This window comes from Callithrix jacchus, chromosome 11 (genome assembly GCF_049354715.1).
Source record: "Callithrix jacchus isolate 240 chromosome 11, calJac240_pri, whole genome shotgun sequence".
Lineage (NCBI taxonomy): Eukaryota > Metazoa > Chordata > Mammalia > Primates > Cebidae > Callithrix > Callithrix jacchus.
This window is the reverse complement of record NC_133512.1, coordinates 87,433,886-87,446,647: the sequence shown is the minus strand read 5'-3', so window position 1 is coordinate 87,446,647 and position 12,762 is coordinate 87,433,886. Positions and strand designations below refer to the sequence as shown.

The 12,762-nt window shown below is 42.0% G+C and overlaps 1 protein-coding gene across 1 annotated transcript in view; it reads right to left on the bottom strand.

The window, feature by feature from the left end:
• Nucleotides 1-5,434, bottom strand: part of CAPZA2 (capping actin protein of muscle Z-line subunit alpha 2) — a 54,657-nt gene extending 49,223 nt beyond the window's left edge. The window contains exon 1 of the mRNA XM_002751770.6: nucleotides 5,284-5,434. Within this exon, the coding sequence (XP_002751816.1) occupies nucleotides 5,284-5,322 (39 nt within the window). The 5' untranslated portion in view covers nucleotides 5,323-5,434. The remainder of the gene's footprint in view (nucleotides 1-5,283) is intronic.
• Nucleotides 5,435-12,762: the final 7,328 nt, after the last annotated feature.

Sequence of the window (12,762 nt, the reverse complement as noted above, 5' to 3'; positions counted from 1 at the left end):
AGATGAGAGACTAAAGTAGCTGTGTAATTTAGGCTAAATCTTGAGGAATGACTGAGATTTTCATGTTTCAAAAAAGGGGACACACCTGGGAGCAATACCAATACTCAAAGTAGATGAAAAGTCACTAGTAGAGAAAAATAACTACTAATTTTATTGTGTGCTTATTACATGCCAAGCCCATTTAGACTTATAACAACTTAATGAAGGTACTTACTACCACATTCTAACATTGCAGAGCAAACTGAGGCTGAGAGATTAAATAATTTACCTGAGGTGCTAGAAATGGACCGGTGGCTGGACGTGGTGGCTCATGCCTATAATCCCGGCACTTTGGGAGGCCAAGGTGGGCAGATCACCTGAGTTTAGTTCAGACCAGCCTGGGCAAAATGGTGAAACCCCATCTCTAGTAAAAACATAAAAAAATTAGCCAGGCATGCAGGCATGTGCCTGTAGTCCCAGTTACTCAGGAGGCTAAGATAGGAGAATTGCTTGGGCCTGGGAGGCAGAGGTTGCAGTGAACCGAGATCATGCCATTGCATTCCAGCCTGGGTGACACAGTGAGAATCTGTCTCGGAAAAAAAAAAAAAAAAAAGAAAGAAAGAAAGAAAAAGAAAAGGACTAGTATGCAGATCTCTAAAGTCTAAATTCACAGCATAATTAAGTAACAATATATATTGGAAATGTCAGAACTATTTATTGGTTAAAATGGAATACAAGGCCATGAACCATTTCAAGAGCTGGGCTTCCTTATAAAGACAATGGAGGATCCAGGCACTAAAATTTTGAGGGTAGAGAAATTACATAATAAAGCATGGCTTAGATACAGGAAACAGGAGGGATCAGTCTAGAAACTTTCTAGTAAAAGCCTAACAGTGGCAAATATAATGGAAGGGAAAGAACAGATGTGAGACACTTTTCTTGACTTCTTAACTGTTGGCACAGAACGAGCATAATCAAGTTCCACTCTGTTTGTATAGTGAAATTTTGTTACCAAATATTATTTAATAATCAGGTTAATGCAGAGATAACAAACCAAGTATTAATATAAATGAACTAACTTTTCAAGCAATAAATAAGTTATCTGTATAATACATACACACTTTGATTATGGAAGTGACAAATTTTACCAATCGATTGTAAGGTATGGGGACAAAAAAAGTTAGAATAAACCCGAAATTAAAAACCAAGATGACTGGAATAATGGGAATAAAGATATAAAGAGAAAAATGAGCAAGAGAAGACAGACTATACTCCCCTTTGTGTGAGAGGAAAGAAGGGAGTTTATAAATTTACTTTTAGGCAAGCTCCATTTGAACATATCTAATTAACCATCTCCAGTGAACATGACTAACAGATAAAAATCTGACCAGTAATCAGGAAATAAGTTAGTGCTACAGCTGTGTACCTGGGAGACATCTGCAAATACCTAAAAGTTGAAGCTACTGGATGAATTATTCTGATTACTGCGGTAAAGGGTTACAGGAAGAAAAAAATATCCTTTCCTATCAGTAACTAAGTAAATTCCATCTGGAACTTGACTTTCTCATCCAGAGAGAGGTTTCAGAATGGTTCTTTTCATTTGAGCCTGACACCACAATTTCATAAAAATTCAAATTCACAAAATTGTTTTACTGTACAAGACAGCTGACCCAGGAATGAAAATAATTTTGGCCTATGGTTTCTTTATGTAAAAAAAAGTCTATGGGACACACTATAGCAAGTTAAGAGCTTTAAAAAAATTCATTATGCTTCTTCAGCTAAATTGATTTCCCATTAACCCAGTGGCCAAAGGAGAAAAGGTTATTAAACTTCATGGTGGTACCCTCAAAAAGCAATTGCATACGATTTTAAAAAGTAAAGCTATTATTCTACATTAATTTCTAAAATGCTTCCTACCAGTAGCATAAAACATTTAAATGTGTTAAGAATAAGCTTTATTCTAAAATGATCAAGACAAAAATTTAGAACCTAACACTATTTGGTATTTACAATATTTACTTTTAAAAAAAGGGCCAGGAATAATGGTTCATGCCTGTAATCCCAGCACTTTAAGGGGCACAAGTGGGAAGACAGCTTGAGCCAGCAGTTTGAGACTGGCCTGGACAACATAGTGAGGCCTTGTCTCTGTAAAAAAAATTTTTTTTAATTAGCTGGGTGTGGTGACATGCCTGCCTGTACTCCCAGCTACTTGGGGAGACTGAAGTGAGAGGACTGCCTGAGCCCAGGAGGCTGAGGTTGCAGTGAGCTCTGATCATTACTGCACTCCAGCCTGGGTGACAGACTGAGACCCTGTCTAAAAAAACAAACAAACAAACAAAACAAGTTAGAACCAATGTTTCTCCTTTTTCAAAATAAGCTGTCAACAAATTAAAAACGATGAGACAAAACCAGAAGAGGTTCTTACCAATTCTGTTTAAGAGAGGATAATGTCACAAGAATATCAACCTCGGACTAAGACAAACTTTACATACCACCTTCATCTTGGGCAGGCACTGTCCTTGAGTAAACTAAAAGCTTTTTTTTTTTTTTGAGACGGAGTTTCACTCATTACCCAGGCTCGAGTGCAATGGCGCGATCTCGGCTCACGGCAACCTCCGCCTCCTGGGTTCAGGCAATTCTCCTGCCTCTGCCTCCCGAGTAGCTGGGATTACAGGCACGCGCCACCACGCCCAGCTAATTTTTTATATTTTTAGTAGAGACGGGGTTTCACCATGTTGACCAGGATGGTATCGATCTCTTGACCTCGTGATCCACCCGCCTCGGCCTCCCAAAGTGCTGGGATTACAGGCTTGAGCCACCGCGCCCGGCCTACTAAAAGCTTTTGAACTTCACTCTACTCATCTGTGAAATGGTAGTAGGACAACTACCTCTTAAAACAAATTAAGTAATGAATGTATCTAACTCAGCCAAGCATATATAAAGTATAGTACTAGATACATCTTAACAGCTTCCCTTTCTTAGATTTGCAATCTAGAATGGAAATTTCGAAAACTTAAAACTTATTATTTTTTAGAGATGAGGTCTCACTATGTTGCCCAACTGGTTTACAACTTCTAGGCTCAAGCAATTCTCCGCATTTGGCATCCAGAGTAGCTGGCATTACAGGTGCAAACCACTGTGTCCAGCTTGAGAACTTATTTTTGAAAATTACCAAAAAGACGGTAGAAAGAGAAATATTAATATATCACTTTCAAGTCCTCTCTGTTTCTGATCCCATACTGGACACATCCTCCACCCCAAAATGAAAAATACCTTTAGATATCTAAAGTGACAAGAACGTTAAAATTTCACTTAACTGGTTACTTGCATTTACCCCAAAAGTTCTGTCAGTTTTTTAATTAGTAAATATAGTGATGAAATTTATATGTATAATATCTACAGAATATTCTTACAAAACACCAAAAATCAAATTAGAATTTTCACTAATTTACCCATAAAACATTTTGCTAGTAGGCGGCGCAAGCTTGAAGACACACAACCTCCTCACTCCTCCTCATGAAGCTTAGTGCCCTGAGACTGCTGGATAATAAGGAATTTTGTAAACCCATTTTTTAAAAGCTTTTTAATTTTAGGCCTTTACAACACATGGCAGGTCTATATTAACTCCCACACAGTATTCTCTCTTCAGCTAAATTTCTAGCCACTTGAGCAACTACTAATTACGACTTAAGAATGGTAAAATAAAAACGTGACAATCTCTTTTTAAACTTTTTAGCACAACTCAATTTTAAATATGTGTTTGTGCACTCCAGTGCATTTTCGGACAGCTACTTTGGGTTATTTACCAAGACTGTAGACGTGAATACTGCACAGCAACTTTTCTGGATACAGGGATCTGCCTACTGGGGGTTATGGAGATGTTGCTCACCCCCATTTTGTTGCTGTATTATCACTTTCACCAAAGAGCACAAGAGGAAAAAATATTTCCAAAATAAAGATGAGATTGACTTCTGCCCATTCACATCGGGAATGGGACGGAACCTTCTCTTTCAGTGCAAGAATACAGTATATAAAAACATCTAGAGCAGAGGGTCCAAATTGAAAATATCCTCAAACTTACGTGAGGATCTGTTAACCACCACAACGTACCTAAAGGTACTTGTATTTTCCTGCATTGGCTATACAGCTTTGGAACTTAAAAATGAAGCACACTTTAACGAAGAGTTAAAGAGCATTTCCAACCCTGCAACTAACTCATTCGTGTCTGTCAGTTACTTCGGGAGTACTTCTAAGTTTGAGAAACCTCAGGTTCCTTTCCGAGAAACTGTCAAAATTAGCAGAGTTCTCCCCTACCCCACTACCCTCGGGAACCGGACGTTCGCAAAAGCCAAAGGAAAGGAGAGTGTAAAAGAGCAACAGTTCAATGAATTATTCGATTTCTCGTTTTAAATATCTGAGAACTTATGTCGTTCACCTGGTTCCAGTGTTGTCACAGCATCTAACATACAGTAAAAGGACTTGCACAATTTCCCCTCTTCGGAAGAAGTCCTAGCAGGAAGGTAAGGTGCCATCAAATCGCCCCCCGGGGGGGCTGCTGCCAACGTGGATAGAAAACAACTATGGGGAGGGGGTCGTCTTTTTGTGAGCAACTCCACTGCCTCTTGAGGAACATGGGAGCTGCAAAGCCTAAAGCTAGAGCCACGAAGTGAGAGGGCGGGCGGGCGGGAGAGAGACAGGCCTCCATGGGGAAAGGAAAAAAAAAAGCATAAAACGTAGAGAATCAGAAAAGGAAGCATTTTGCTTTGGGGAGGGGGAAGTAGAAGGGAGAACTGAAGGTCTGCTTCCTAAGCAATTTTTCCCTTCCCCTCACCCGCCGCTACACTCACAGGCCAGGCTGCCGCTCTGGGCACTGCCCTTGGGCCGCTCCCAAGCCGGGACGCAGACCCCTTTGCGCCCCCGGTCCCCGGTCCCCGGCCCCCGGCCCCCAGCTCCCGGCGCAGGCCCCGCGGCCGGGTAACAGGAGAGGGTCCCGGGCGGCCGCCGCCCTCCCCGGCGCCCGCGCCCCCGCCCCCGCCCGCCGCCGCCTGGCTCCCCTTTCCTATTTTCGGAGCACACACCCTACAAGGAGCGGAGTGAGTAGGCCTGGCTGAGACCTGCCCCCGCGCGGGGCCTCGGGTGACGGACGGGGGCAGGCACTGGGCGCAGTGAGGAAGGGGGGAGGAAGGGCAGCCGAGGGCACCGCCCGCTGCGGGCCAATGCTTCCCCAGCGACCCGACTCCGGGCGCACAAGCCAGGGCTGAGCCGGCTCCTGAAGGCCCGCGCCGCCGCCCCCGCGGCTCTTACCTTCTCTTCATCAGACAACTGCTCCTCCAGATCCGCCATCTTCCTTCTAGCGACAAACCGCGGCGGCGGCGGCGGCGGCGGCGGCCACCTGACTTCCCCTTTTCCGTGCGGTCCTCCGCGCCGCGCACCCCCGCTAAGGGAGGGGCCCGCCGCTCAGGCCGCCGCGCACGCGCCCCGGGAGCCCCGCCTCCCTCGACCGGCCCTCAGAGCCTGAGCGCGGCTGTGCGCGTGCGCGTGCGCGGGCGCCTGGTGGCCCGGCGGGGGACGGTGTCTCCCAGGGCCACCTGCATAGGTTTGCTAGCTTTCTCTCCCCACCAGTGACCATATGGGCTCAGTCTGCGATGAGTACATTCTGAGCCCTTCGTTATGTTTCCATCAAGTCCTGAACTCTGCTAGCTAAAATGTGAAAAGGTGTGCAATAGAAGCTTTTTAAACATTGGTTTTTCAAATATTAGAAAAAATAGTCGGCTTTCATTAAAATACACACACCCAACCCGCTCCATAATTGAAAGATTGCTCTTGATATATTTCTTATTTATCCAACAAATATTTTTTGGTCCTTCAACGGGGTGTGGGGCACTGTGTTAGTCTCCGGGGTTACAGTGTTGAGGTTCCCCCAAAGCAAGCTAGACATGCATGTTCATAGCAGCACAATTCGCAATTGCAGAGATGGAACCAACCTAAGTGTCTATCAACCAACGAGGGGATAGAGAAAATGTGGTATATATACACCATGGAATACTACTCAGCCATAAAAAAGAAGGAAATAATATTTTTTGCAGCAACTTGAAAGGAGCTGGAAGCCATTATTCTAAGTGAAGTAACTCAGTAATAGGAAACCAAATATCCTATGTTCTCACTTAAAAGGGTGAGCTAAGTTCTGGGGGTGCAAAGGCATAAAATGGACTTTGGGGATTGGGGAGGGGATAAATGACTACATACCGGGAACAGGGTACACTGCTCAGGTGATGGCTGCACTAAAATCTCAGAAATCACCACTAAAGGGCTTATCCATGTAACCAAAAATCCACCTGTACTCCAAAACTATTTATTTCAATAAGACAAACTTCTGTTCTAGGAAGCTCACCTACTACTCTAAACAAACATACATTGAACAGCTGGGGCTGGGTGTAGTGGCTCAGGCCTGTAATCCCAGCACTTTGGGAGGCCTCGGTGGGAGGATCACCTGAGGTCAGGAGTTCGGGACCGGACTGGCCAACATGGAGAAAGTTCTCTCTACTAAAAATACAAAAATTAGCCAAGCCATGGTGGCACATGCCTGTAGTACCAGCTACTTGGGAGGCTGAGGCAAGAGAATTGCTTGAACCCTGGAGGGGGAGGTTGCAGTGAGCCGAGATCGAGTCATTGCACTCCAGCCTGGGCGACAGAGCAAGACTCAAAAACAAAAAAAACCAAAAGCCAAACAACAAAATAGTTGGGGAAGGCATTGGACTATTCCAGGGGAGTACAAAGTCATGTTAGTCATGGATCCTACCCTCTTGAATAGGGTTGCCATATTAAATATAGGACACTTACTCAAATGTGAATTGCAGATAAGCAATTTTTTTTTCTTTTTGACACAGAGTCTCTCTTTGTCACCTAGGCTGGATTGCAGTGGTGCGACCTCTGCCTCCCAGGTTCAAGCAATTCTGCAACCTCTGCTTCCCAGGTTCAAGCAATTCTGCAACCTCTGCCTCCCAGGTTCAAGCAATTCTCTGCCTCAACCTCCTGAGTAGCTGAGATTACAGGCACCCGCCACAATGCCCAGCTAATTTTTTTTTTTTTTTTGCATTTTTAGTAGAGATGGGGTTTTACCATCTTGGCTAGGTTGGTCTTGAACTCCTGACCTTGTGATCCATCCACCTTGGCCTCCCAAAGTGCTGAAATTACAGATGTGAGTTACCTTGCCTGGCCAGCAATCTTTTTAAAAAGTGTGTCCTGTGAAGCATTGGAGACATACTTAAACTAAAAAACTACTCACTGTTTTCAAATTTTACCGGACATTGTTTACTTTTATTTGCTACCAACCCTGATTTTGAAGCTTGAAGTTGACGAGAGATTAAATGTAATCAAACCTGCATATATATGCATCAGTTGGGAATCTTGTTAAAACAAAGTTGCTAATTCAGTAGATCTGGAATGAGGCTGGAGAATCTGGGTTTCTAACAGGCTCCCAGCTGATGCCAGTGCTCCTAATCTGGAGACCACATTTTAAGTGGTAAGGCCTTAGGGTTTATGGTAGGAGTTAAGACTCTGTGAGGAGCTGTTGAAAACCTTTGAACAGTAGCATGACATGATCAGAAATATGTGCAGCAAGATGAATCTGACAGCTGCACATAAATGAAATGTGAGAGTATCAAATAAATGTTCAGATGCAAGACCCTATTATTAAATAATTTACTGGGTGTTCCTAATGTGCAAATCATTGTTTTTTGTGAATGGACAGCAAACAGAAGCTTTGCTATTGAAAAACTGATGGTTCATGTGGGGAGAGAACAGGAAGGAGAAGCATGCTGACACATGCAGGAAAAAGCAGGTGTCCTTTCGAGGATAAATGCTGTGAAGAAGATCAAGAAAATAAACCACACAGTTTAACCAAGGGTAACACTGGATGAAAATTAACATGTTTACTCTTACAGATTACAAATCATTACTTCATGGATTTCTCATTGCAACCTCATAAAGTAAGGTGCTTATCAGTATCATTATACACATTTTACAGAAGAAAAATGAGACTAAATGATTTAAGATCACATAGATCCCAGCACTTTGGGAGTCCGAGGTATGGGCAGATCACCTGAGGTAAGTGGAGTTCGAGACCAGCCTGGCCAACATGACGAAACCCTGTCTTTACTAAAAATATAAAAATCAGCTGGGCATGGTGGCTCACGCCTGTAAATCCGGCTACTTGGGAGGCTGAGGCAGGAGAGTCACTTGAACCCAGGAGGTGGAGGTTGTCTGGGCAACAAGAGTGAAACTCTGTCTAAAAAAAGAAAAAAAAAGATCGCATAGCACCTAAGTGACCGAGCTGGGATTGGAACCTAGGCATCTTATTTTATCTTTCATGTTCTTTCCACTGCAAGATTTTTCTTTCTTCCTTTTCAGCCTAGACACTCTCCACCAAATAAAACTTAATGATGGCGATTACTATCCCATCCTGTAAATTGAATTCGCCACCCTGTGCTGCATCAGCAGTACTTCTGGGTTTTTTTCTTTCCTGTTCTTTTTTCCTGTTTACTCAGCAACACCTATATTAGTACTTTGTATGCAGGGGATACTCAGCAAATATTATTGTTTGATTAATTGGCTGCTCTCTTCCTCTAGAAACCTCACCCAAATCAGGTAACGTTTTGCAATAATTTGAGTCAGAGTGTGTTTATAATTGTAATCTTAGTGATACAATACACACGTAGTTTCCCATGATGACACAAATCACAATTATATATAATTTCTGATAATCTTTTCAGTAATCTCCCAGTAACACCCTCTTGGTACAATTAAAAGAAATTCTAAAATTCACATAACCTATGTATTCTAGAAAGAATTTAAGCTGTCACACAAATAGGTAAACTGTGGAATGATCGTTATATGACTGCAAGGAGAAATGTACTGGTATTCTTGATCATCAGTTATTTTATGAGGAGGAGAAAATAAAATATCCTATACACGATTTTGAATTTCTACCCTTTTCTTAATTAATTTCCAAACTTACTTCTCTTCTACTTACTTGTGGTCTGATCTTGATCTTTCCAATTAACATCACCAGAATTTTTCTTTCTTTTATAGTGTTTGTTTTTAAGTTACATTTATACTTTTACATCTGTTTTCCTATGGATATACTCAAATTACTCAACTACATTTTGAACTTGTCAAGACCAGAGGTTACTCAATTTCATAGAAACATAATCTTAGGGTCCATCTACTACAAACCTCTCACTTTACAGATAAGTTGAGCCTTAGATAAATAAATGACATCATATTAAAAATTGCACATCTAGCTAATATTATTTTAGAATCCAAATATACTGATGGTCAGACTCATGTTCTTTCTTGTACATATCCATATGAAATAATGTAAAATAAGATGATAAATAGTATTACTGAATGATCACTAAATGATTGTACCAGATATAGACTTCTATAATACCATCTCTGCACCAGAAAAATTAACATCTGCAGCTTAAAAGTTTGACTTAACCTCACTTCTGAGGAAAACTGTTCGTGTTAGACAACTAACATTTGGTTATTACTGTCATGGTCCATTAACACAACTGGCCTCAAGTAAAGTCCTTTATGGCTGTGGAAAGCGTAAAAAATCACATATATTTTAAAAGTAATTGTCTTTCTAAACAATTCCCTAAATTATTATTTATAGTTGAGTGTATCTTACCTGTGGTCCATTTCCTCAGCTAGTTTTGAGAAGGTACACTCAAGTGTTGCCTCTGGAAAAGCCTCACGTTGATCATTCAAGAGCTACTCAGTAATTACCTAAGACACTTCTTTTTCTTTTTTTTTTTTTCTGAGACGGAGTCTTGCTGTGTAGCCAGGCTGTAGTACAGGGACACAATCTCGGCTCACTGCAACCTCTGCCTCGAGGGTTCAAGCAATTCTCCTGCCTCAGCCTGATGAGTGGCTGATATTACAGGCGCATGCCACCATGCCCAGCTAATTTTTGTATTTTTAGTAGAGATGAGTTTTCACCATGGTCTCCATCTCCTGCCTTGTGATCTGCCTTTTTGGTCTCCCAAAGTGCTGGGATTACAGGGGTGAGCCACCGCGCCTGGCTACACTTCTTTTTCAACTCTTCCTCCCTCCCAAATATGCTACCCTTCCTAATTTCCTTCCTACCAACCTCACCAGACCCACCTCTGCCCCTGCCCCTGCCCCTGAATGCGTGTCACTGAAACACACAAAGCTGCTTATATTTCATACTCTCTCAGGCTTCTGTCAAAGCTCTTTCTGGAATGTTCTTTGACACCGATCCTTTAAAATTCTGTTCAGTTATCTGTTTTCTTTGAAACTCTCATTGAATCCTCTAGCTAAGCTAATAATTTCTTCTAGATTACCACAGAAACTTTTCCATTGCTTTTTGCTGTGCATCCTAGTGATGAGGTACACAGATTTTATAATCACTAAATGCTGGATTCTGACCTTCATTCCCACTCTGGTTAACATCAAGCAACTTACTCTGCAGGCCCCCATTTCTTCATCTATACATTGGGGATAATAATAGTACCACCTTTATAGGGCTGCCATGAGGATTTAATGAGACAATGCAGGCAAAATGCTTAGCACCCAGCGTAGGCCTTCATAAAGGTCTTAATAAATATTAGCTATTATCATCATATTATAATCCCAATCTGGTCTTTGAGGACATGGCCTATGTCTTAATTAGCTGTCTGGAACATACAATATCTGGCAAATAAATGCTTTATAAAGCTTTGTTGGAATGCATATTGATTAAATGACACTTTTATTTTGCATGCCTAAATGAGAGCTGAAAAGTTGATTTAGCAACACATACGGGGTTTAGAGACTGTTCTAAAACGTGGACTGGGGACTCCAGAACTGAAAAGTGAGCAATTTTTCCTAAAAACCTCAAAATCATACAAATATCTCCAACTCTTTACTACTCCATATTCAGTCACCACTTAAATATTTCCCTAGTTGATTTCTTACTCTTTAATTCTCCTGTCACTGTAAGTTCAAGCCTTTAGTATATCTTCATACCATGTCTCAAAGTACAGGGGACAGGGAGTATTCTTCAAAGTTATATGTAGGGTTAACAAAGAAATACTAAAGTTTCTATTTTCTTTTTTTTTTCTTCTGGGAGACAGGTCTTGCTCTGTCACCCAAGCTGCAGTTCAGTGGCGTGATCATAACTCATCGTAGCCCCCATCTCCTAGGGTCAAGTGATCCTCCTGCCTCAGTAGATCCAGCCACCTGGGTAGTTGGGACTTTAGGCATGCAACACCACGTCTGGCAAGTTTTTAAAATGTTTAGTAGAGAGGGGGCTTTGCTATGTTGCCTAGGCTAGTCTTGAATTCCTGAACTCAAGTGATCCTTCCTGCCTCAGCCTCCCAAAGTGCTGGTATTACAGGCATGAACCCCCATGCCAGGCCTCTATTTTCATTTACTTATTTGAATTATTGTTATGATAAATTTCAGGCATACAAAAACCCATGGTTTATACCTTCCAGATCCCATTCCGTTTTCTCCCTGCAGGTAACCACTAATTTGAATCCCATGTTTGTCATTTCCATTTCTGTTGCTTCTTTTACAATACAGGAACACTCCTTTAATCTACCTAATGTGGCACCCAACTTTAACAATATTTATACAATGAATTAGGATTTTTTGCATATTTTTGTAAACAACATGGATAGAGAGCATTGGACTAATCACTGTCTTTTTAAAAATCTCCCTATATGGCAGTGTAAATTATGGGGCATAAATGGAAAGATAAGTTGGACTCTTGACCTGGAAACATGAAGCAACACAATCCATAGATTTGCTGGTAGGGAATGAAAAGACAGATCCAGTATCTTTAATTTTTTTACCTTTAATGTCTGACAATACTTTGACCATTTATTTAGACTCAGTAATAGAATAGCAGTGTAGCAGAACATGAAGTTTGTGGTTTATCTTTCCCCAAGCCACACCAACTTCCAATACAATTATATTTCTCTAACTCAGGTCTAGTGCAAGGAATTGCAGGAGTACCCACTCAAATGCCTTCCTTTTGGCTCTTTGGGGTTGCCACAGTAATTCATTTGCATTCACAATTGCTCACACTGCTGTCCTCTTCTCTCCTTTGACATTGGCCTTGATCATCTCTGAGCTTGCTTTCATCAGACTTCTCCCATTGTTACAGCTCTGAAATCTGTCCTGACACTCCTCTCCTGGGACATAGGACTCTGTGCTCATGTCACATCATCTTCTCCTTGTAGCCTTAGCTGCTTCTATTGCAGGTAGGCTCTGGTCATCCCCACCAGTTGTCTCTGGCTGTGTTGTAGGGGGCCCAGGTGTTTATGGTTGTCTTCTGATGGTTAGAGCTGCAGCAGACACGTAAGTGCTTTGACCAGATCCACTGGGATCACTTCCACTATTTCTGTGCTTCAGTGCTTTTTTTTTCTCCCCTTCACAGTACCGTATTTATTCTTTGGAGAACTGCTCTTGTGTGACTGGGACTACTTTGCCAGTAAGCACAGAGCTGGGAGCTTCGGTCCCCTGGGGCAGCTGTTAACCAATGACTGCCAGTTGATGAGTAACAAAACCCAGCTCCTTTGCCTCAGGTCAGGAAAACTCTGAGGTGTAATTTACATTTCAGATCCCCCTGAGGTTTCAGACAGCCCATCTCAACTTTGTTTGCCTTTTCCCTCTTTCCTGGGAAAGAATTTTTAAACCATCATGAAAAATTCTCAGATTTGGTTGTTGGCAAAGCCTGAGTTCTGTCCTCTCGCTTTCCTCTGGGATAGC